The 25,894-nt window shown below is 44.2% G+C and overlaps 1 protein-coding gene across 2 annotated transcripts in view; it reads left to right on the top strand.

The window, feature by feature from the left end:
• The window catches only part of DLGAP2 (DLG associated protein 2), an 802,299-nt gene that overhangs the window by 341,715 nt on the left and 434,690 nt on the right, over positions 1 to 25,894 (top strand). For both annotated transcript variants that reach the window (XM_063916664.1, XM_063916665.1), the window contains exon 3: positions 17,501 to 17,656. In XM_063916664.1, coding sequence (XP_063772734.1) covers positions 17,620 to 17,656 — 37 coding nt within the window. In that variant the 5' untranslated portion in view covers positions 17,501 to 17,619. The remainder of the gene's footprint in view (positions 1 to 17,500; positions 17,657 to 25,894) is intronic.

Here is a 25,894-nt window from a genome sequence, read left to right on the forward strand (position 1 = left end):
TTTAACACTGGGGCAGAGACCCTGGATGTACATGGACAGGTCACTCCTTGTCAGATATACCACCAGACGTCAGACAGAGCACCCTGGACTGATACTGATACATAGGACACACTAGGACACACCAGCCCCTGGATGTACACACACAGTATACTGGAAGGTTTTTAACACTGGGGCAGAGACCCTGGATGTACATGGACAGGTCACTCCTTGTCAGATATACCACCAGACGTCAGACAGAGCACCCTGGACTGATACTGATACATAGGACACACTAGGACACACCAGCCCCTGGATGTACACACACAGTATACTGGAAGGTTTTTAACACTGGGGCAGAGACCCTGGATGTACATGGACAGGTCACCCTTTGTCAGATACACCACCAGATAACAGACAGAGCACTCTTGGACTGATACTGATACATAGGACACACCAGCCCCTGGATGTATTGTACACACAGTATACTAGTTTTTTTTAACACTGGGGCAGAGTACCTAGATGTATATGGCTTATGGACAGATCACTCCTTGTCAGATACACCACTTAATGACAGACAGAGCACCCCTGGACTAATACACCAGCCCTACAGCAGCCCCACGCCACACAAACCCAACACTGAGAGGGACACGTCCGTTCAGTGCACTCTCCACAGCCGGAGTGAAAATGGTGCCAATCACCGGGACCTTTATAGAATCCAAAACCCTGCAAGAATCCGACAGCGGGATGATGACGGTTTTCCTTGTTTTGGGAGAACTGGACCCGCTAATCTCTAATAAAATGCAGTAATTTGCAATTTTTATTAATTGGACAAACAAGTGGAGTATTTTCAGGTGAGCGCAGTGCTGAAAATAGTGCTGCCTGGGTCCAATATGGAGAAGATAAACACTAATCTTCAAAGATACAAACAAAAAGAGGTAATCTGGGACCCCTGGCACACAATATTCATAGATGCTAATTAGTACTGATTGGTACTAAATGATTGAACCAACATGTGCAAATTTCAAATACACAAAAACTCAATATTTAATTCAAACAAACACAATCCCAGATTGGGCATGATACACAATATATAAAATAAAAACAAAAGTGCAACTTGGGGTGAGGTAGATAGGAACCAGGTGACTTATTGAAAGTGCTTTAGTGCTTTATATCCTCCTTAAATGGAGACAATCTCTCACCATAGTCCGTGGCTGCGGTGGGCTAGCTTTAGAAGGTAGCTGGGGTCCTAGGCTGAATGGCCCAGCACCACCGCACTGTGCATATCAGCTTAAAGTCTCCTGTTCCAAGATGCACCCCTCACTGTTCCTCTTCCAAATAACGCGTTTCGGTCCTTTAATGGCCTTTCTCAAAGATGGATGAGGAATATCCAAGGTCCCTGCTTAATATACTATCCAAAATAACTGCATAATCACCAATCATCAGTTACACCTGGTGCTTCCGGGTTCGTTTCTGGAAGTGACGCACCTGCGTTCCAGATTTGCTTTCCGGAAGTGACGCACGTGCGTTCCACCGGAGATTACCAGTATCAAAAGATTCCTCTATGCTTACACGGCTTCCGGGTGTTTTCTCCGCAGGTCACGTGTTTGCGGTTCACTTCTAACCGGAAGTTGCGTACTTGCGGTCCAGATGTCACTTCCTCCATATCTTAACCAAACTTGGTGGTACCAAGTTTGGTTAAGATGGGGTGTATCTGACTGTCACCAACGCATGATCTATACATGAAGAGTTCGTTTTTGAATGTGGATCAGCATATGGAATAATGGATGTGGCTCTGGTAAAGAAAGAAATGAAAAGAACCAACTGTTTATATCAGAATATACTGTGGAACGCAAAAAGCCCGGTAGTCGCTATGGAGGAAGTGACATCTGGACCGCAAGTACGCAAATTCCAGTTAGAAGTGAACCGCAAACACGTGACCTGCGGAGAAAACACCCGGTGGTGCTGGGCCATTCAGCCTAGGACCCCAGCTACCTTCTAAAGCTAGCCCACCGCAGCCACGGACTATGGTTAGAGATTGTCTCCATTTAAGGAGGATATAAAGCACTAAACAGTGGCGGATCTAGACTTAACTTTTAGGGGGGGCTGTTTAAGAAGTATGACTCCTCCCCCTAATCATAGCTCCTCCCACTTAGAGATGCCCTTCCCGTTTGCTTAAAAAATTTCCTATTGTTGCCATTATACCACATGGTATGAGCCGAAACTCCTATTATAGCATACTGTATGAGCCGAAACTCACATTATAGCACACAGAATGAGCCGAAATTCACATTACACCAGACGGTATGAGCCGAAATTCACATTATAGCATACTGTATGAGCCGAAATATACATTATAGCACACGGAATGAGCCGAAAATCACATTATACCACACAGTATGAGCTAAAATTCACATTATACCACACAGAATGAGCTGAGATTCACATTATAGCACACAGAATGAGCCGAAATTCACATTATTGCACACAAAATTAGCCGAAATTCACATTATAGCACACAAAATGAGCCGAAATTCACATTATAGCACACAAAATGAGCCAAAATTCACATTATAGCACACTGAATGAGCTGAAATTCACATTATAGCACACAAAATGAGCCGAAATTCAAATTATAGCACACAAAATGAGCCGAAATTCACATCAGATCCAAAAATGACCCCAGCGGTGCCAGATACTCAAATGCCACCTGCGGTGCCAGATACACAAATGCCCCCAGCGGTGCCAGATACACATGACCCCAGCGGTGCCAGATACATATGCCCCCAGCGGTGCCAGATACACAAATGCCCCCAGTGGTGCCAGATACACAAATGCCCCCAGTGGTGCCAGATACACAAATGCCCCCAGCGGTGCCAGATACACAAATGCCCCCAGTGGTGCCAGATACACAAATTCCCCCAGTGGTGCCAGAATACAAATTCCCCCAGTGGTGCCAGAATACAAATGCTCCCAGTGGTGCCAGAATATAAATGCCCCACATGGTGCCAGAATACAAATGCCCCCAGTGGTGCCAGAATGCAAATGCCCCCAGTGGTGCCAGATACAAATGCCCCCAGTGGTGCTTACCCTCTTGCTGCCAGTGCCACTGCCGCCGATTCCCGTCTCTGATGCTGAGGGGGAGCGAGCGCACCGCGTGTCTCTTCTGCGCCTCCCCCCACTGAGTCCATGTCTCCGGCGGCCATTTGAAATATAGCGCCATCTTGTGAGCCAATCAAAGCTCACGGGCCGGCAGCCAATCAAGAGCCGGTCCGTGAGCTCTGATTGGATGACAGCCACAGACAATTAAAATGAATGCCGGAGACGGGGACACAGTGGGCAGGAGAGGCGCGCGCAGCGCTCTCCTCGCTTCAGTGTCAAGGAGACGGGAATCAGCGGCAGCAGCAAGCGTGTGTGCAGGGTGGGATGCCTGTGCGCACCAGGCAACCCCCGTGCGCACGCCTACACTGTCTCTCTTCGTCTCCCCTTCTCCTGCCGCGCTGCACCGCTCTCCAGTCCGGCACCGTGGCGGGACCCGGCCATCCATCCCGGTGCCGGTATGTGTAGGGGGGGCGTTCGCCCTAATCGCCCCCCGCTAAATCCGCCACTGGCACTAAAGCACTTTCAATAAGTCACCTGGTTCCTATCTACCTCACCCCAAGTTGCACTTTTGTTTTTATTTTATATATTGTGTATTATGCCCAATCTGGGATTGTGTTTGTTTTAATTAAATATTGAGTTTTTGTGTATTTGAAATTTGCACATGTTGGTTCAATCATTTAGTACCAATCAGTACTAATTAGCATCTATGAATATTGTGCGCCAGGGGTCCCATATTACCTCTTTTTGTTTGTAATTTTTATTAATTGTAGAAAACTTTTTCATGTTAGAAAACAACAAAGCCAAATTCATAATATATTTCAAATCAATTTAGTTAGTTAAAGTAACGTACAATCCAGCAGCAGTAATTTTGATATTGCAACAATATACAGTACTGCCAGTAGCCTGCCATATTTATTTATGGCTATTTTATTACCTTTCCACAAGAGATTGCTTAAATCAATATTATTTTGGAGGCACATTTGTAGGACAAGGTTTACTTATTTGGCAAGTGACATCTTGGAAGATTGGTTCATGTATATTTTTACTTTATAAAGCATCTCTAGGCTACAATAGGATGAACAGATGGCTGTAATTATCATGAACAGGTTCATCCTTTCCGAACTTTAGATCTGAAACCTCAGCATACAGTATCTTTCTTGAGGCCATCTAATGTAAGTTTAACGTGGTCTAAAACCTACATAAATGGAATATATAAATGCATAGCTCTTAATTTCATGCCATAAAAACTAGGCTGGAATTTGCAGATAATTTAAAGACTATTAAAAAGCAAAGCAATATAACGCTAGAGACAGAAAGTGAACAGCTAGGATACAGCATGCTGTCTGCCATGTCATACTGAGAATCTTAGTCAGGGTATTGCCATGGAGAAGATTAGTTACACACACAACGATGCACTGTACATTTATAACATAAGGTTTGCCAGTGGCTTTCTGCAAATTACCGTTTGCTTTATTTTTTATTCCAGTCTGGTTACTTTTAATTTATTCGAGGCTTTATTTTCCTGCAACATCTGTATATCCAGTGACTATTTAGGGAAGATAAAACTATTTAAATAGAAAAAAAAAAAGAAGAACTCACAGGAAAACAGTAGCTGACTATGGGGGTAATTCTGAGTTGATTGCAGTTTGCGATTCGCTCAGCACACATCTCTCCCACATCAGCCCGTCTATATGGGCCTTAACTCTCCCTGCCAGTGGCGTAAGTTCGTCCCAGTCGCCCGGAGGCATGATACATTTTGGTGTCCCCCTACACATACACACACATACCATATGTAGCTATCTCGCACCCAGGGTGAACAGTAGAAGGGTGCTCAGGTACCTTTCCCAATAGTAATATAGATACACATAGAAAGTGGACGCATTCCAAGTAGAGATGAGCGGATTCGGTTTTACTCGGTTTTACTCGGTTCTCAAAACCGAATCTTATTGGCTCACGGATGTCACGTGTTTTGGATAGCCAATAAGATTCGGTTTTGAGAACCGAGTAAAACCGAGTAAAACCGAATCCGCTCATCTCTAATTCCAAGTCAGTCATTACAATAAAACAGACACCAGCATACCATTATAGTACACCTACAGTGCTCCCTCACCCACCAGGTCTCCATGGAGATGCTTTGGCGCAGCGGTGTGCCAATATAATTAGTGTTCACTGTAGTATTTTTTTTTTAGGGCAGGGTGCTGATCACGGGGAGGGCACATTTTTCATTCGTGAGGGTAAATTTTTAAGTTAAATGGGCAAACTTAGGTACATACTATAATGCTTGGTGCTCCCATTCCTATGGGCAAAACATGGACAGTGCGCACCGAAGGTGCGCAGCAAAAATCTAGGGGCGTTGTTTCGTGGGGAAGGGGCGTGGCCACATAATAGTGTCAATTCACATTACACCACACGGTAGTGCCCCTAATACACATTGCACCAGTTAGAACCTCCTATACACACTGCGCCAGGTAGAGGCTAGAGCACGTTATACATATTGCGCCAGATAGAGCACATTATACACATTGCGCCAGATAGAGCACATTATACACATTGCGCCAGATAGAGCACATTATACACATTGCGCCAGATAGAGCACATTATACACATTGCGTCAGGTAGGGAGCACTGAGGCACATTGCACCAGGTAGAGAGCACTGAGGAACACTGCACCAGGTAGAGAGCACTGAGGCACACTGCACCAGGTAGAGAGCACTGAGGCACACTGCACCAGGTAGAGAGCACTGAGGCACACTGCACCAGGTAGAGAGCACTGAGGCACACTGCACCAGGTAGAGAGCACTGAGGCACACTGCACCAGGTAGAGAGCACTGAGGCACACTGCACCAGGTAGAGAGCACTGAGGCACACTGCACCAGGTAGAGCACTGAGGCACACTGCACCAGGTAGAGAGCACTGAGGCACACTGCACCAGGTAGAAAGTAGAGATGAGCGGGTTCGGTTTCTTTGAATCCGAACCCGCACGAACTTCACTTTTTTTTCCACGGGTCCGAGCGACTCGGATCTTCCCGCCTTGCTCGGTTAACCCGAGCGCGCCCGAACGTCATCATGACGCTGTCGGATTCTCGCGAGGCTCGGATTCTATCGCGAGACTCGGATTCTATATAAGGAGCCGCGCGTCGCCGCCATTTTCACTCGTGCATTGAGATTGATAGGGAGAGGACGTGTCTGGCGTCCTCTCCATTAGAATAGAGATAGATAGATTAGATAGAGAGAGATTGTGCAGAGTCGCAGACAGAGTTAGTTTACCACAGTCAGTGACCAGTGCAGTTGCTAGTTAACTTTTATTTAATATAATATATCCGTTCACTTCTCTCTGCTATATCCGTTCTCTGCCTGAAAAAAAAAACGATACACAGCACAGTCAGTCACACAGTGTGACTCAGTCTGTGTGCACTCAGCTCAGCCCAGTGTGCTGCACAGTCATCAATGTATAAATTAAAAGCTTATAATTAATTGTGGGGGAGACTGGGGAGCACTGCAGGTTGTTAGCAGGAGCCAGGAGTACAATTATATTAATTAACAGTGCACACTTTTGCTGCAGGAGTGGTGACCAGTGCCTGACCACCAGTATAGTATTGTTGTATACTACTAATATCTCTTTAAATATCAACCAGTCTATATTAGCAGCAGACACAGTACAGTGCGGTAGTTCACGGCTGTGGCTACCTCTGTGTCGGCACACGGCAGGCAGTCCGTCCGACCAGAATTGTATTATTTATTATTATATACCTACCACCTAACCGTGGTTTTTTTTTCATTCTTTATACCGTCATAGTGTCATCCTAATTGTTACGAGTATACTACTATCTCTTTATCAACCAGTGTACAGTGCGGTAGTTCACGGCTGTGGCTACCTCTGTGTCGGCACACGGCAGGCAGTCCGTCCGACCAGAATTGTATTATTTATTATTATATACCTACCACCTAACCGTGGTTTTTTTTTCATTCTTTATACCGTCATAGTGTCATCCTAATTGTTACGAGTATACTACTATCTCTTTATCAACCAGTGTACAGTGCGGTAGTTCACGGCTGTGGCTACCTCTGTGTCGGCACACGGCAGGCAGTCCGTCCGACCAGAATTGTATTATTTATTATTATATACCTACCACCTAACCGTGGTTTTTTTTTCATTCTTTATACCGTCATAGTGTCATCCTAATTGTTACGAGTATACTACTATCTCTTTATCAACCAGTGTACAGTGCGGTAGTTCACGGCTGTGGCTACCTCTGTGTCGGCACACGGCAGGCAGTCCGTCCGACCAGAATTGTATTATTTATTATTATATACCTACCACCTAACCGTGGTTTTTTTTTCATTCTTTATACCGTCATAGTGTCATCCTAATTGTTACGAGTATACTACTATCTCTTTATCAACCAGTGTACAGTGCGGTAGTTCACGGCTGTGGCTACCTCTGTGTCGGCACACGGCAGGCAGTCCGTCCGACCAGAATTGTATTATTTATTATTATATACCTACCACCTAACCGTGGTTTTTTTTTCATTCTTTATACCGTCATAGTGTCATCCTAATTGTTACGAGTATACTACTATCTCTTTATCAACCAGTGTACAGTGCGGTAGTTCACGGCTGTGGCTACCTCTGTGTCGGCAGTCGGCAGGCAGTCCGTCCATCCATAATTGTATTATTATTATAATATATACCACCTAACCGTGGTTTTTTTTTCATTCTTTATACCGTCGTCATAGTGTCATACTAGTTGTTACGAGTATACTACTATCTCTTTATCAACCAGTGTACAGTGCGGTAGTTCACGGCTGTGGCTACCTCTGTGTCGGCAGTCGGCAGGCAGTCCGTCCATCCATAATTGTATTATTATTATAATATATACCACCTAACCGTGGTTTTTTTTTCATTCTTTATACCGTCGTCATAGTGTCATACTAGTTGTTACGAGTATACTACTATCTCTTTATCAACCAGTGTACAGTGCGGTAGTTCACGGCTGTGGCTACCTCTGTGTCGGCACTCGGCAGCCCGTCCATAATTGTATATACCACCTAACCGTGGTTTTTTTTTCTTTCTTTATACATACATACTAGTTACGAGTATACTATCTCTTTATCAACCAGTCTATATATTAGCAGCAGACACAGTACAGTGCGGTAGTTCACGGCTGTGGCTACCTCTGTGTCGGCACTCGGCAGCCCGTCCATAATTGTATACTAGTATCCAATCCATCCATCTCCATTGTTTACCTGAGGTGCCTTTTAGTTGTGCCTATTAAAATATGGAGAACAAAAATGTTGAGGTTCCAAAATTAGGGAAAGATCAAGATCCACTTCCACCTCGTGCTGAAGCTGCTGCCACTAGTCATGGCCGAGACGATGAAATGCCAGCAACGTCGTCTGCCAAGGCCGATGCCCAATGTCATAGTACAGAGCATGTCAAATCCAAAACACCAAATATCAGTAAAAAGCCTCTTTTTTTCTTTGCGTCATGTGCTGTTTGGGGAGGGTTTTTTGGAAGGGACATCCTGCGTGACACTGCAGTGCCACTCCTAGATGGGCCCGGTGTTTGTGTCGGCCACTAGGGTCGCTAATCTTACTCACACAGCTACCTCATTGCGCCTCTTTTTTTCTTTGCGTCATGTGCTGTTTGGGGAGGGTTTTTTGGAAGGGCCATCCTGCGTGACACTGCAGTGCCACTCCTAGATGGGCCCGGTGTTTGTGTCGGCCACTAGGGTCGCTAATCTTACTCACACAGCTACCTCATTGCGCCTCTTTTTTTCTTTGCGTCATGTGCTGTTTGGGGAGGGTTTTTTGGAAGGGACATCCTGCGTGACACTGCAGTGCCACTCCTAGATGGGCCCGGTGTTTGTGTCGGCCACTAGGGTCGCTAATCTTACTCACACAGCTACCTCATTGCGCCTCTTTTTTTCTTTGCGTCATGTGCTGTTTGGGGAGGGTTTTTTGGAAGGGCCATCCTGCGTGACACTGCAGTGCCACTCCTAGATGGGCCCGGTGTTTGTGTCGGCCACTAGGGTCGCTAATCTTACTCACACAGCTACCTCATTGCGCCTCTTTTTTTCTTTGCGTCATGTGCTGTTTGGGGAGGGTTTTTTGGAAGGGACATCCTGCGTGACACTGCAGTGCCACTCCTAGATGGGCCCGGTGTTTGTGTCGGCCACTAGGGTCGCTTATCTTACTCACACAGCGACCTCGGTGCAAATTTTAGGACTAAAAATAATATTGTGAGGTGTGAGGTATTCAGAATAGACTGAAAATGAGTGTAAATTATGGTTTTTGAGGTTAATAATACTTTGGGATCAAAATGACCCCCAAATTCTATGATTTAAGCTGTTTTTTAGTGTTTTTGGAAAAAAACACCCGAATCCAAAACACACCCGAATCCGACAAAAAAAATTCGGTGAGGTTTTGCCAAAACGCGTTCGAACCCAAAACACGGCCGCGGAACCGAACCCAAAACCAAAACACAAAACCCGAAAAATTTCAGGCGCTCATCTCTAGTAGAAAGCACTGAGATTAATGTTTACAGCTGCAAAATACTTACAAGGTTAATTTAGCCCAGGGGGACTCTCATGTACGTACCGGGTCCGGCGGCGCACGGCTGGATCCGGCGACGTGGCGGGGTCCGGCAGGCAGCAAACGGCGGGGCGGCAGGGCGCACAAAAACGGGCAGGGCGGGATTCAGCTGTCTAAAAAAGGGGCAGACACCTAGCGTGAACACTAGATATATATTAAAAAAAAGACAAACGCCTCATTCACTTAAACACACGTCTCACTTAAACACACACGCCTCTCACTTACATACACCTCTCACTTACACACACCTCTCACACACGTGCCTCTCACTTACACACACCTCTCACATACACATGCCTCTCACATACACATGCCTCTCACATACACATGCCTCTCACTTACATACACATGCCTCTCACTTATAGGCCCTACACACATAGCGATTTCACTGCACGATATGAACGATCTTGTTCATTAATGAACGAGATATCGTTCATATCATGCAGTGTGGAGTCCCCAGCGATGAACGATGCGCGACCCCGCGCTCGTTCATCGCTGGGGCCATGTCGGCTGTGCATGCCGGCCAATATGGACGAGATCGTCCATATTTGCCTGCAAGTCTACGGAGCCGGGTGACGGGGGGAGTGAAGAAACTTCACTCCCCCCGTCACTGCCCCCCCGCCGCTGGGTCGCTCGTCGGCCGTCGGGCACCTCGGCGGCGCATCGCCGAGTGTGTAGGGCCCCTTACATACACATGCCTCTCACACACACACACATGCCTCTCACTTACATACACATGCCTCCCACTTACATACACATGCCTCTCACACACACACACACACACACACACACACACACACACACACACACACATGCCTCTCACTTACATACACATGCCTCCCACTTACATACACATACATGCCTCTCACACACATGCCACTCTCACACACATCACACACACACATGCCTCTTTTACTTGAATGTACAACTTTCCTTAAAAACACACACACCTCACTTAAAAACAAGCACACACAAAACACAGTACTTCCCCCCAAATACACCTCTCCCCCACCCCCCACACAGTGCCTACCTTTGGCTATCATCCAGAGCATGGAGGAGCAGAGAGTTCTGAGCTTCCCTCGGCTGGCTTACTAAGGGCCCGGGAGGAGCTGTGCTCTGGAGCTCCCCCTAGCTGCAGCCAGTGCCATCTCTCTCTACAGGAGGCAGCTTCCGTGTCATTGACACAGCTCCTCCATCTGCAATAGCAGCGCAGTCCTCAGGCTGCGGGAGACAGTGGAGGAGATGCGCCCCCTTGTGGCCAGGAGCCCGGCGGCAGCCGACTCCACTGCCTCCCACAGTTCCGCCCCTGCTCCCTGCAAATGTTATATCTGCCTCCCCTGCAGTGCACATGGTTTTGCCCAACTGCTAACAAAGTTCCTGCTGCAATCAACTCAGAATTACCCCCTATAAGCTGGGAGCAAGATAGAAAACAGGAGTAACTTTGCACTTTGGCAAAACCATGTTACATTGCAGGTGGGGCAGATTTATAACGTGCAGAGAGATTTGGATTTTGGAGAGGTTTGTCCGAGCACAAATGTAATTTGCAGTGTAAAAATATAGCTGTCTGGCATTTCTGGACTATGGGGGTCATTCCGAGTTGATCACTAGCTGCTTTTGTTCGCTGCGCAGCGATCAGGCAAAAAAATGGCACTTCTGCACATGCTTATGCGGCGCAATGCGCACTTGCGTTGTACAATTACAACGAACAATGTAGTTTCACACAAGGTCTAGCGAAGCTTTTCAGTTGCACTGCTGGCCGCAGAGTGATTGACAGGAAGTGGGAGTTTCTGGGTGTCAACTGACCGTTTTCAGGGAGTGTTCGAAAAAACGCAGGCGTGGCTGGGCGAACGCAGGGCGTGTTTGTGACGTCAAAACAGGAACTGAATAGTCTGAAGTGATCGCAAGCGGTGAGTAGGTCTGACGCTACTCTGAAACGGCACAACATTAATTTGTAACCGCTGTGCGATACTTTCGTTCGCACTTCTGCTAAGCTAAAATACACTCCCAGTGGGAGGCGGCATAGCGTTTGCACGGCTGCTAAAAACAGCTAGCGAGCTAACAACTCGGAATGACCACCTATATGCAAAAGCAGCCAGTATTTACCCTGCATGCAAAATTCATAAATAAATGTATTTGCCCCCCCCTTGCATTGAAACATGGTTTGTCCATGTGATTTTTTTATTTTTTTTATTTGCTCCCAAATACTGTACAGCCCGAGTGTGATCAGTTTGTTTTTTTGCCATACCTCCAATTAATGTTCTGGCGGTCAGAATCAGCATATAGGCACAGGATAATTTTTGCAAACCTACTAGGAGAAATAGAGGTATTTTTACAAGCGAAGTTTAAAAACAAAAACAAAACATATGTGTGCTAAAATCCTATTGTATAAGCAGTGGGGGTAAATAATTCCAAATGCACATATACATTCATGTAAATATGTACAAATATATATATATATATATATCTATATATATATATATCTTTATATATATATATATATTTTTTTTTTTATATATATTTTTATATATATATATATATATATATATATATATATATATACCGCAAATGGACTCCGGCACTCCAGTCCTCCCCCTCAGGGTGTATCCTGCTCCGGTGCCCTCCCCAGGGATGCACTCCCTGACATATACCAACAAACAAAATCAGAGGCGGCACTCGGAGTCTTTTAAAGGCAGTGAAAAAACTGTATTAGTGAGGTCAACGTTTCGGGGACCACCTCCCTGAAGACGAGGAGGTGGTCCCCGAAACGTTGACCTCACTAATACAGTTTTTTCACTGCCTTTAAAAGACTCCGAGTGCCGCCTCTGATTTTGTTCGTTGGTATACATATATATATATATATATATATATATATATATCCAAAAAGAGTACAGGCACTCACCACTTTTCCTTGAAAATAGAAGAATTTATTGCCACTCACAGGTGTGTCTCACATGGAGACAGTCAGCATAACAGCATATAGTGTCGACGTTTCGGCTCCCATCGAGCCTTCTTCAAGACAGAAAAACAACAGGTGTATACCCAGCAGCCCTGTTGTTTTTCTGTCTTGAAGAAGGCTCGATGGGAGCCGAAACGTCGACACTATATGCTGTTATGCTGACTGTCTCCATGTGAGACACACCTGTGAGTGGCAATAAATTCTTCTATTTTCAAGGAAAAGTGGTGAGTGCCTGTACTCTTTTTGGATATATTTTGGACTTCTCTGGAGCCCCTTATGGAGCACCGCCTATGTTGTGGACTGTAGCAGTGAGTGTGGACTTATCTGGATATATATATATATATATATGATCCAGAAACGGCGGCACTCCACGAGGACTTCAAACATATACAAATAACGAGGCAAACACCCCTGTTGTGCTGTTAACGTTTCAGTTGTTTAAAACTTTCGTCAGAACAATACAAACATTGAAAGACTCTTACCTTTATACATTCACCATCACCCCCTCTGCTCCCACGGCGCGGCAGCCAGGCGGGTCCGGATGACGTCACCCGCCCACATGTGCGGCGCGCTCCTTCCCCCGTCATGGCGCCGGTTACCTAGGAAACATATACACAAACACATAAAATGAAAACAAGACAGTGCAAAAAAACCTAATGTCGTGCAATTCAGTACACATCAATAATGAAATTTAAAAGCTCATTCTATTTCATTAATTGTGTACATTAGAGTATATAAACTAACTCATACATCGGACTTTAGAGAAAACAATGTAGACCCAGTTGTTCATTCAAGCCTGCTGGAACAAGGGTATTCAATCGGTGAATCCACCTAGCCTCTCTACGGAGGAGCGCTTGATTCCTATCTCCACCTCTTAAGCTAGCGGGTTGCTGGTCAATAATTTTATATTTCAGCGATGCCAAATTGTGCTTAGCCAATTTAAAATGCCGCGCTACTGGCTGTGCTTGCTGGTCTCCCACCAGTGCAGCTCTGATGGCCGATCTATGCATTGCCATCTTTTCACGGAACTGCCTGGAGGTTTTGCCAATATAGTATAGCCCACATGGACATCTTATAAAATTGATGACGTGTGTGCTGGTGCAGGTAAGAACTTTGGTAATTTTAATGAATTTGCCCGTCTGAGGATGTGGAAAGCCAGGGCCTGTTTCCATGTAGTTGCATGTTGTGCAGCCAACACATTTATAGCACCCTGGCTTCCTTGTTAAAAATGTGGCTATAGGCTCTGGTTTACGGCCAGAGATGTCATTATGGACCAACAGGTCCTTAAGATTCTTATTTCGTGTATATGAAGGTAACAAGGTATTGGATTTGAACATGGGCAGATCTCTATCAGAGGTAATGATGGACCAGCTCTGGTGGGTAACCTTCTTAATTTCACTACTATATGAGTTATATCTGTGTACAAATGGGATTTTGTTTTTTAACAAATCTGATTTCGGGACCCCAGCCAGTAATAACTCATTCCTATTCATGCTCAAAACCTTATCCTTGGTAGCCATAAAATTCGACCAATCGTAACCCCTTGCCTTAAAATCCATAGCCATCCTCATGATTTCTTTATCCATTTTGGCCAGATCATCTGAAATACGATGTGCCCTCAAGAATTGAGAGTATGGTAGACTGTACTTAATGTTAGGGGGGTGGAAACTAGATGCATGTAGGACAGTATTTTTATCTGTCGGTTTCTTATATAGATTGGTACGTATCCTTCCCTCTATGAGTGAAATTTCCACATCCAGATAATTGACACTGGTATCACTAACTGACGCAGTGAATTTTATATTAGCATCCATACTGTTTATACGTTTCAGAAATTGATCAAACGACACCTCCGTTCCCTGCCAAATCAAAAATAAATCATCTATATACCTAACAAAAAACTTTATGTTCTTAGACACTTCTATATCAGCAAAAAACATATCTTTCTCAACCTCAAACATGAAGCTGTTAGCAAAGGCCGGAGAAACACAGCTGCCCATAGCACAACCTTGGCATTGTTGTGTATTGGACACCTCAAGAAGGAGAATAGTTGTCGGTATGACGGCTGTCAGTATTCCGGCATCTGTATGGTGAATGCTGGGATCCCGACAGCTGGTATATCAAATGCCTCCCCTTTTAAAGCTGTGGTACATTTACAGCTGACATTCAGTGGTTACCTTGTACATCCTTACTGCTCTTTTTCTTTAATTTAAATATGGTTCTACTCTTTGCAGCTTTCTTCAATGCTCTTTAGCATATACAACACTTATATAATCAGTGTTTATTTTTATTTTTTAGTTGGGATATGAGTGCAGAGTATGCAACCAGGCAGGGCTTAAAGTGGTCCTGGAGTTGTAGTGAAAATAATTTCCCTTGCCACTTACCCCTCCCCCCCCTTTATTAGGCGGAGCCAGGGCCAGTGCTAGGGTTTTCTGCACCCCCTGCACCCTGCAAACTATAAATTTGTGCCCTACCTCCTATACTTTATAAAGGGACAGTGGTCTCACAAAGAAGGGGCGTGGTAACACAATACTACACCCAATACAAAGTATGCCACATAGTAGCACAATCTCATTCACATTATACCGCACGTAGAGCCCCTGATTCATATTACACAACATACAAGTGCCCCTTATTCATGTTACGACACACAGTAGTGCCCCTTATTCACATCATGTTACTCAGTAGTGCCCCTTATTTACATTATACTACTCAGTAGTACCCCTTATACATGTTATCCCACACAGTAGTGCCCCTTATACACAATTCCACAGTAGTAGTGCCCCTTACACATAATGCCCACAGTAGTAGTGCCCCTTACACACATATTGCCCACAGTAGTAGCCCTTATATACATCCCTGGCTCTGTTACTCTGGCAGCTCACCACCTGTGTTGCTCCTGCAGCTCCCTGCCTTGTGTCTCTGCAGCCCCCTCTCACCTTGCCTTCAGCTGCTCCCCCCCACTTTAACTCCTGCAGCAGGGCAACAGCAGTAATCAACCTTGCCTACTATATACTGTAAATACATGGTCATATGCTGTAGATACATGAAAAAAGCATTTGCATGTGTCAAAAGATGCAGGATAGCTAATTAAAGTCAGTAAATGAAAAATTATCAACTAATAAGAACAAATGTTGACTGCCATTGTATATTTTCTCCACATACTGTATTTGTAGAATATCAACACCAGGTAAATGAGCCTTAATTAAGATTCTTAATACAGGATAAACAATAGTAAGCACAAATATTGATGCACAAACTTGTAAAAAATATGATAAAATAAGATCATATTCACCGAACTACAAAAAAAATACTACTTTACGCGTGTGATTGCACGCCTGTTACAGTATACAGATGGTGATGGCTTTTAGAAAATAACTAATTTGTTTGTATCTTGATTGCGTGATGGAGAGGCTTTTAAGTATGGTATTATTATTATTATTATTATTATTATTAGTAGTAGTAGTAGTAGTTGTAGTAGTACAGGTTGAGTATCCCTTATCCAAAATGCTTGGGACCAGAGGTATTTTGGATATCGGATTTTTCTGTATTTTGGAATAATTGCATACGATAATGAGATATCATGGCGATGGGACCTAAGTCTAAGCACAGAAAGCATTTATGTTACATATACACCTTATACACACAGCCTGAAGGTAATTGTAGCCAATATTTTTTATAACTTTGTGCATTAAACAAAGTGTGTGTACAGTCACACAAATCATTTATGTTTCATATACACCTTATACACACAGCCTGAAGGTCATTTACCGTAATACAATATTTTTAATAACTTTGTGTATTAAACAAAGTTTGTGTACATTGAGCCACAGAAAACAAAGGTTTCACTATCTCAGTCTCACTCAAAAAAGTCCGTATTTCGGAATATTCCGTAATTCGGAATATTTGGATATGGGATACTCAACCTGTAGTAGTACTAGTCATGTTGTTATTATTATTATTATTATTATTATTATTATTAATATTAATAATAATAATTTCAATTATTATTCTAATCTTAACACAACTAGTACTACTATTACTAATAATTATTATACACACACACACACACACACACACACACACACACACACACACACACACACACACACTTTGGTTTGCTTTTTTATATGACCGCCACGCTTCAGCCTAAAACAATTCTACCCATAATATTATGGGCATTATACAATGTGGCGGGTGAAGAGATGAATATACAGATACAGGGGCCTGGGAGCCCACCTCCCCCTTTGGGGATCAGATTCCAGACTGTGCACTTGAATTATATATTATACATATGTTACCTTATACTGCACAGGACTATGGTATTGGGCAATGCTGTTATATATCTGATACTTTATCATGCATGGACTAGCAGTATTTGCTATATACTGTATATTTATCAAGGGGCCAAGACCGTGCACTCTAATGGTTAGCCAAACTCTGTGGTGGCTGGCCACACCCCGTTTAGAAACTGCCATACCCCTAAACATGGGCCCCTACCACTGCATTTTCCTGGTGGGCCCTTCATACCCAAGTCCGACACTGTACATATACACAGGTATTCTCACAATATTTTGAACCATGATGCGTTATAGACACATATATGTATGGTATAACTTTGTCCTGATGTTATAAGAGTGCAGTCTTGAGCACATTATATAGACCTTATGCCATGTGTAGTGTACAGTATATTATGGATATGTATATAGAAGTATATACTTGTCCTAAGGATACAAATGCAGTGTTTTGATACTGTAGATTCACTTCATAAAATTAAATGTTTCGGCTACATTTTGCAGTAATACCAGGCAGCAAATAGGGAGAGACTTCCTAGAAATCAGCATCTAACAAATATAATTTAATTCTTCGACAGCGCAACATAGAGAGCAGATGGGAGGGAGGCAGTGGACTTTATCTGGACTTCCAAAAGGCAATTGACACTGCACCACACAGGAGTATTAACAAATATGGCTTTGAGGGATATATACTGAGATGGATAGAAAACTTTCTTGGCGGAAGAAGACCGAAGGTCAGTATCAACAATGTAATTGCAGGTCTCACATTCTGAGTGTTGTTGTGAAGAAAACAGGGAACAAATGTGTATAAACTAACATTTTAATCAATTGAAATGTACAATGGTGGAACAGACATTCTACTAATAAACATACATAATTAAATATGCAAATAATATTTGTAATATGTAAAGCAACATATGCAACAGAGAAGATTAGTTAGCAGTTTTAATACTATGGGGTATATTTACTAAAGTGCGGGTTTATAGAAGTGCAGAAGTTGCCCGTAGCAACCAATCAGATTCTAGTTATTATCTTCTAGAAGGTGCTAGATAAATAAAAGGTAGAATCTGATTGATTGATTGATTGATTGATTGATTGCTATAGGCAATATCTCAACTATAAATCCGTACTTTAGTAAATATACCCCTATGTAACATTGGCATGTCTACAGAAAATAGAGTGACAACAGAGCTGAACAAAGGCGATAAAATTATTATTATAATATGTCATTAAAATATAAAATGCATTTCTCTATCGTCCTAGTGGATGCTGGGGTTCCTGAAAGGACCATGGGGAATAGCGGCTCCGCAGGAGACAGGGCACAAAAAGTAAAGCTTTAGGATCAGGTGGTGTGCACTGGCTCCTCCCCCTATGACCCTCCTCCAAGCCAGTTAGATTTTTGTGCCCGGCCGAGAAGGGTGCAATCTAGGTGGCTCTCCTAAAGAGCTGCTTAGAAAAGTTTAGCTTAGGTTTTTTATTTTACAGTGAGTCCTGCTGGCAACAGGATCACTGCAACGAGGGACTTAGGGGAGAAGAAGTGAACTCACCTGCGTGCAGGATGGATTGGCTTCTTGGCTACTGGACATCAGCTCCAGAGGGACGATCACAGGTACAGCCTGGATGGTCACCGGAGCCTTGCCGCCGGCCCCCTTGCAGATGCTGAAGTAAGAAGAGGTCCAGAATCGGCGGCAGAAGACTCCTCAGTCTTCTAAAGGTAGCGCACAGCACTGCAGCTGTGCGCCATTTTCCTCTCAGCACACTTCACACGGCAGTCACTGAGGGTGCAGGGCGCTGGGAGGGGGCGCCCTGGGAGGCAAATGAAAACCTATTTTGGCTAAAAATACCTCACATATAGCCTCCGGAGGCTATATGGAGATATTTAACCCCTGCCAGAATCCGTTAAAAGCGGGAGACGAGGCCGCCGAAAAAGGGGCGGGGCCTATCTCCTCAGCACACAGCGCCATTTTCCCTCACAGAAAGGCTGGAGGGAAGGCTCCCAGGCTCTCCCCTGCACTGCACTACAGAAACAGGGTAAAACAGAGAGGGGGGGCACTAATTTGGCGTTAGAAATATATAAAACAGATGCTATAAGGGAAAACACTTATATAAGGTTGTCCCTATATAATTATAGCGTTTTTGGTGTGTGCTGGCAAACTCTCCCTCTGTCTCTCCAAAGGGCTAGTGGGTCCTGTCCTCTATCAGAGCATTCCCTGTGTGTGTGCTGTGTGTCGGTACGTGTGTGTCGACATGTATGAGGACGATGTTGGTGAGGAGGCGGAGCAATTGCCTGTAATGGTGATGTCACTCTCTAGGGAGTCGACACCGGAATGGATGGCTTATTTAGGGAATTACGTGATAATGTCAACACGCTGCAAGGTCGGTTGACGACATGAGACGGCCGACAAACAATTAGTACCGGTCCAGACGTCTCAAAAACACCGTCAAGGGTTTTAAAACGCCCGTTTACTTTAGTCGGTCGACACAGACACAGACAGGGACACTGAATCCAGTGTCGACGGTGAATAAACAAACGTATTCCTTATTAGGGCCACACGTTAAAGGCAATGAAGGAGGTGTTACATATTTCTGATACTACAAGTACCACAAAAGAGGGTATTATGTGGGATGTGAAAAAACTACAGTAGTTTTTCCTGAATCAGATAAATTAAATAAAGTGTGTGATGATGCGTGGGTTCCCCCCGATAGAAAATTATGGGCGGTATACCCTTTCCCGCCAGAAGTTAGGGCGCGTTGGGAAACACCCCTTAGGGTGGATAAGGCGCTCACACGCTTATCAAAACAAGTGGCGGTACCGTCTATAGATAGGGCCGTCCTCAAGGACCAGCTGACAGGAGGCTGGAAAATATCATAAAAAGTATATACACACATACTGGTGTTATACTGCGACCAGCGATCGCCTCAGCCTGGATGTGCAGAGCTGGGGTGGCTTGGTCGGATTCCCTGACTAAAAATATTGATACCCTTGACAGGGACAGTATTTTATTGACTATAGAGCATTTAAAGGATGCATTTCTATATATGCGAGATGCACAGAGGGATATTTGCACTCTGGCATCAAGAGTAAATGCGATGTCCATATCTGCCAGAAGATGTTATGGACACGACAGTGGTCAGGTGATGCAGATTCCAAACGGCAAAAAGGTGTATTGCCGTATAAAGGAAGAGGAGTTTTTTGGGGTCGGTCCATCGGACCTGGTGGCCACGGCAACTGCTGGAAAATCCACCGTTTTTACCCTAAGTCACATCTCTGCAGAAAAAGACACCGTCTTTTCAACCTCAGTCTTTTCGTCCCTATAAGATCATATCTGCCCAGGGATAGAGGAAAGGGAAGAAGACTGCAGCAGGCAGCCCATTCCCAGGAACAGAAGCGCTCCACCGCTTCTGACAAGTTCTCAGCATGGCGCTGAGACCGTACAGGACCCCTGGATCCTACAAGTAGGATCCCAGGGGTACAGATTGGAATGTAGAGACGTTTCCTCTTCGCAGGCTCCTGAAGTCTGCTTTACCAAGGTCTCCCTCCGACAAGGAGGCAGTATGGGAAAAAATTCACAAGCTGTATTCCCAGCAGGTGATAATTAAATTACCCCTCCTACTACAAGGAAAAGGGGTATTATTCCACACTATATTGTGGTACTGAAGCCAGAAGGCTAGGTGAGACTTATTCTAAAAAAAAAAAAAAAAAAAAAATTTTTGAACACTTACAAAGGTTCAAATCAAGATGGAGTCACTCAGAGCAGTGATAACGAACCAGGAAGAAGGGGACTATATAGTGTCCGGGGACATCAGGGATGCTTACCTCTATGTCCCAAATTTGCCCTTCTCACTAAGGGTACCTCAGGTTCGTGGTGCAGAACTGTCACTATCAGTTTTAGACGCTGCCGTTTGGATTGTCCACGGCACCCCGGGTCTTTACCAAGGTAATGGCCGAAATGATGATTCTTCTTCGAAGAAAAGGCGTCTTAATTATCCCTTACTTGGACGATCTCCTGATAAGGGCATAGTCCAGGGAACAGTTGGAGGTCGGAGTAGCACTATCTCGGATACTGCTACAACAGCACGGGTGGATTCTAAATATTCCAAAATCGCAGCTGATCCCGACGACACGTCTGCTGTGCCTAGGGATGATTCTGGACACAGTTCAGAAAAAGGTGTTTCGCCCGGAAGAGAAAGCCAGGGAGTTATCCGAGCTAGTCAGGAACCTCCTAAAAACAGTGCATCATTGCACAAGGGTCCTGGTAAAAATGGTGGCTTCCTACGAAGCAATTCCATTCGGCAGATTTCACGCAAGAACTTTTCAGTGGGATCTGCTGGACAAATGGTCCGGATCGCATCTTCAGATGCATCAGCGGATAACCCTATATCCAAGGACAAGGGTGTCTCTCCTGTGGTGGTTATAGAGTGCCCATCTTCTAGAGGGCCGCAGATTTGGCATTCAGGATTGGATGCTGGTGACCACGGAGCCCAGCCCGAGAGGCTGGGGAGCAGTCACACAAGGAAAAAATTTCCAGGGAGTGTGATCAAGTCTGGAGACTTTTCTCCACATAAATATACTGGAGCTAAGGGTAAATTTATAATACTCTAAGCTTAGCAAGACCTCTGCTTCAAGGTCAGCCGGTATTGATCCAGTGGGAAAAACATCACGGCAGTCGCCCACGTAAACAGACAGGGCGACACAAGAAGCAGGAGGGCAATGGCAAAAACTGCAAGGACTTTTCGCTGGGCGGAAAATCATGTGATAGCACTGTCAGCAGTGTTTCATCCCGGGAATGGAAACTGGGAAGCAGACTTCCTCAGCAGGCACGACCTCCACCCGGGAGAGTGGAAACTTCATCGGGAAGTTTTTTCCACATGATTGTAAACCGTTGGGAAATACCAAAGGTGGACATGATGGCGTCCCGTCTGAACAAAAAACGGGACAGGTATTGCGCCAGGTCAAGAGACCCTCAGGCAATAGCTGTGGACGTTCTGGTAACACCGTGGGTGTACCAGTCGGTGTATGTGTTCCCTCCTCTGCTTCTCATACCTAAGGTGCTGAGAATTATAAGACGTAGAGGAGTAAGAACTATACTCATGGCTCCGGATTGGCCAAGAAGGACTTGGTACCCGGAACTTCAAGAGATGCTTACAGAGGTTTTATGGCCTCTGCCGCTAAGAAGGGACTTGCTTCAGCAAGTACCATGTCTGTTCCAAGACTTACCGCAGCTGCGTTTGTCGGCATGGCGGTGGAACGCCGGATCCTAAGGGAAAAAGGCATTCCGGAAGAGGTCATTCCTACCCTGGTCAAAGCCAGAAAGGAGGTGACCGCACAACATTATCACCACATGTGGCGAAAATATGTTGCGTGGTGTGAGGCCAGGAAGGCCCCACAAAGAAATTTCAACTCGGTCGTTTCCTGCATTTCCTGAAAACAGGAGTGTCTATGGGCCTCAAATTGGGGTCCATTAAGGTTCAAATTTCGGCCCTGTCGATTTTCTTCCAGAAAGAATTGGCTTCAGTTCCTGAAGTCCAGAATTTTGTCAAGGGAGTATTGCATATACAACCCCCTTTTGTGCCTCCAGTGGCACTGTGGGATCTCAACGTAGTTCTGGGATTCCTCAAATCACATTGGTTTAAAACCAGTCAAATCTGTGGATTTGAAGCATCTCACATGAAAAGTGACCATGATCTTGGCCCTGGCCTGGACCAGGCGAGTGTCAAATTGGTGGTTTTTTCTCAAAAAAGCCCATATCTGTTTGTCCATTCGGACAGGGCAGAGCTGCGGACTCGTCCCCAGTTCTCTCCCTAAGGTGGTGTCAGTGTTTCACCTGAACCAGCTTATTGTGGTGCCTTGCACCTACTAGGGACTTGGAGGACTCCAAGTTGCTAGATGTTGTCAGGGCCCTGAAAATAGGTTCCAGGACGGCTGGAGTCAGGAAAACTGACTTGCTGTTATCCTGTATGCACCCAACAAACTGGGTGCTTTTGCTTCTAAGCAGACTATTGCTAGTTGGATGTGTAATACAATTCAGCTTGCACATTCTGTGGCAGGCCTGCCACAGCCAAAATATGTAAATGCCCATTCCACAAGGAAGGTGGGCTCATCTTGGGCGGCTGCCCGAGGGGTCTCGGCTTTTACAACTTTGCCGAGCGGTTATTTAGTCAGGGGCAAACACGTTTGTAAAATCCTACAAATTTGATACCCTGGCTAAGGAGGACCTGGAGTTCTCTCATTCGGTGCTGCAGAGTCATCCGCACTCTCCCGCCCGTTTGGGAGCTTTGGTATTATCCCCATGGTCCTTTCAGGAACCCCAGCATCCACTAGGACGATAGAGAAAATAAGAATTTACTTACCGATAATTCTATTTCTCGGAGTCCGTAGTGGATGCTGGGCGCCCATCCCAAGTGCGGATTATCTGCAATACTTGTACATAGTTACAAAAATCGGGTTATTATTGTTGTGAGCCATCTTTTCAGAGGCTCCGCTGTTATCATACTGTTAACTGGGTTCAGATCACAGGTTGTACAGTGTGATTGGTGTGGCTGGTATGAGTCTTACCCGGGATTCAAAATCCTTCCTTATTATGTACGCTCGTCCGGGCACAGTATCTAACTGGCTTGGAGGAGGGTCATAGGGGGAGGAGCCAGTGCACACCACCTGATCCTAAAGCTTTACTTTTTGTGCCCTGTCTCCTGCGGAGCCGCTATTCCCCATGGTCCTTTCAGGAACCCCAGCATCCACTACGGACTCCGAGAAATAGAATTATCGGTAAGTAAATTCTTATTTTTACACATTCGGTATTGTGGTGTTGAACCATACTGGCAAACATCCTTGCTATTATCATTCTCATATTTGACAGAGCAATAATTCTGTTTTTATAGTAAAAATATGTTGATACATTTAACTATAAGTAAAAGACACAAACTTCCTTATATACTATATGGCACACAATTGTGCCACTAAAGGTATAGCTTCTGCCAATGTATCTTTCATTTATAAACTCATCTGATCTCACTAAAATGTATAGAAAATCAAGATATGCAAATTTAATCAATATGAAATTCTAAAATCACTTCTGACTTGGCGACAATTATTGATATGGAAACAATTATTTCATTGCATGTGTTTGTGTATTTTGTTCTGCTATTTCTATTTGGGGCCTCCAAACTAATTTGTTCCAAAAGTTTTTCCCGTAACAAAAAGTTAAGAGCCTATAAATGTAAGTTTATGTAGCCATTCTAGTGAAATGTTCAAGATCTTCCATCTAGCTTGTTGAAAATGAGAGATTGATAAAAATGGCATTTACCTCCATTTGTACTAATTTTCAAGGGAAAACATCTATCAGTTGAATCTCATTATTATCTATATAACTATAGTGTGATTAATTACCCAGTGAAACCTACCCAACATTTGAAGGTTGAAATTGTAAAACTTACTCTGCGTGTTTACTAGTGGTCTGATAAATTAAGACTACAATATTGTATTGGCGTATAGTCTGCTCCAGTGACGTGTACAAGGTCAATTGCTGGCGAGGCACTTGCATGTATCAAAGACAGATTTACTGCATATACCACCCCATATACAGCCCAAGCAGCACAGTAATGGGCATCAATCAAGGCCTTATAGGCGGACAGTCCTGAGTTGATATTACTGCCTCCCCACAGCCCCTACCTCACAGATAAGACTGCCTCCACAGTGTGCCACATGGTAATACATAATGACACGTGGCTAGATACTTGCTTATGTGAGGATGTAGCCCGGGAGAGACTACGCAAAATGAAGATAAATAAATCACCGGGCCCAGATGGACTTCATCCGAGGGTTCTTATGGAGCTTAATTCACAACTAGCAAGATCCCTATACTTGATCTTCTATAGTTCAATTTGATCAGGCATGGTACCAAAAGATTGGCGTATAACGGAGGTAGTGCCATTATTTAAAAAGGGAAGTAAAAATCATCCTGGTAACTACAGACCAATTAGTTTGACATCTATAGTAGGGAAAATATTGGAAGGAATTTTAAGAAATTGCATAGAGGATTATCTGCAGACTGCTAAGATTATTAGCATAAACCAACATGGGTTTGTAAGAGACAGATTATGCCAAAGTAACTTAATTCATTTCTACGAGTAAGTGAGTGACAATCTTGACCATGGGAAAACTGTGGTTGTGGTCTATTTAGATCTTGCAAAAGCCTTCGATACAGTGCCACACAGGAGACTGATTGTCAAATGAATGGAGCTTGGCTTAGGAAAAACTATTTGTACATGGATAAGTAATTGGCTGGATAACAGGGAACAGCAAGTAGGGGTCAATGGGATGTTCTCCAGCTGGGCAACAGTAGTCAGCGGAATACCACAAGAGTCCATACTAGGGCCACTATTGTTCAATATATTTATTAATGACCTAGGAACAGGCCTGGAAAGCACAGTGTCAATCTTTGCTGATGATACTAAACTGTGTAGGGTAATTCATTTGGAAATCGATGTGGAGTCTCTACAGAATTACTTATTTAAACATGAAATTTAGGCATCCAAATGGAGAATGAGGTTCAATATAGAAAAATGCAAAGTTATGCATTTTGGGACAAAGAATAAACTAGCATCCTACACATTAAATTGGGATAATCTAGGGGTAACATTAGTGGAAAAAGACTTTGGGGTACTCATAGATAATAAGCTTAGTAACAGTACACAATGTCAAAGTGCAACAAAGAAGGCAAGTAAGGTGCTGGTGTGCATAAAACAGGGAATTGAGGCAAGGGACGAGAGTGTAATCCTGCCACTGTACAAATCATTGGTACGTCCGCACCTGGAATATTGTGTTGTTTTGGGCAGCACATTATAAAAAAGATACCTGGGAAATCGAAAGAGTTCAAAGGAGAGCTACTAAATTGATTAAAGTATGCAAGTCAGATAACTGGCGCTCGTGTGTATGGATGTTTAGGTTCGTATGGGCAGCAACTTGTTATTGA

This window comes from Pseudophryne corroboree, chromosome 4 (assembly GCF_028390025.1).
Source record: "Pseudophryne corroboree isolate aPseCor3 chromosome 4, aPseCor3.hap2, whole genome shotgun sequence".
NCBI lineage: Eukaryota > Metazoa > Chordata > Amphibia > Anura > Myobatrachidae > Pseudophryne > Pseudophryne corroboree.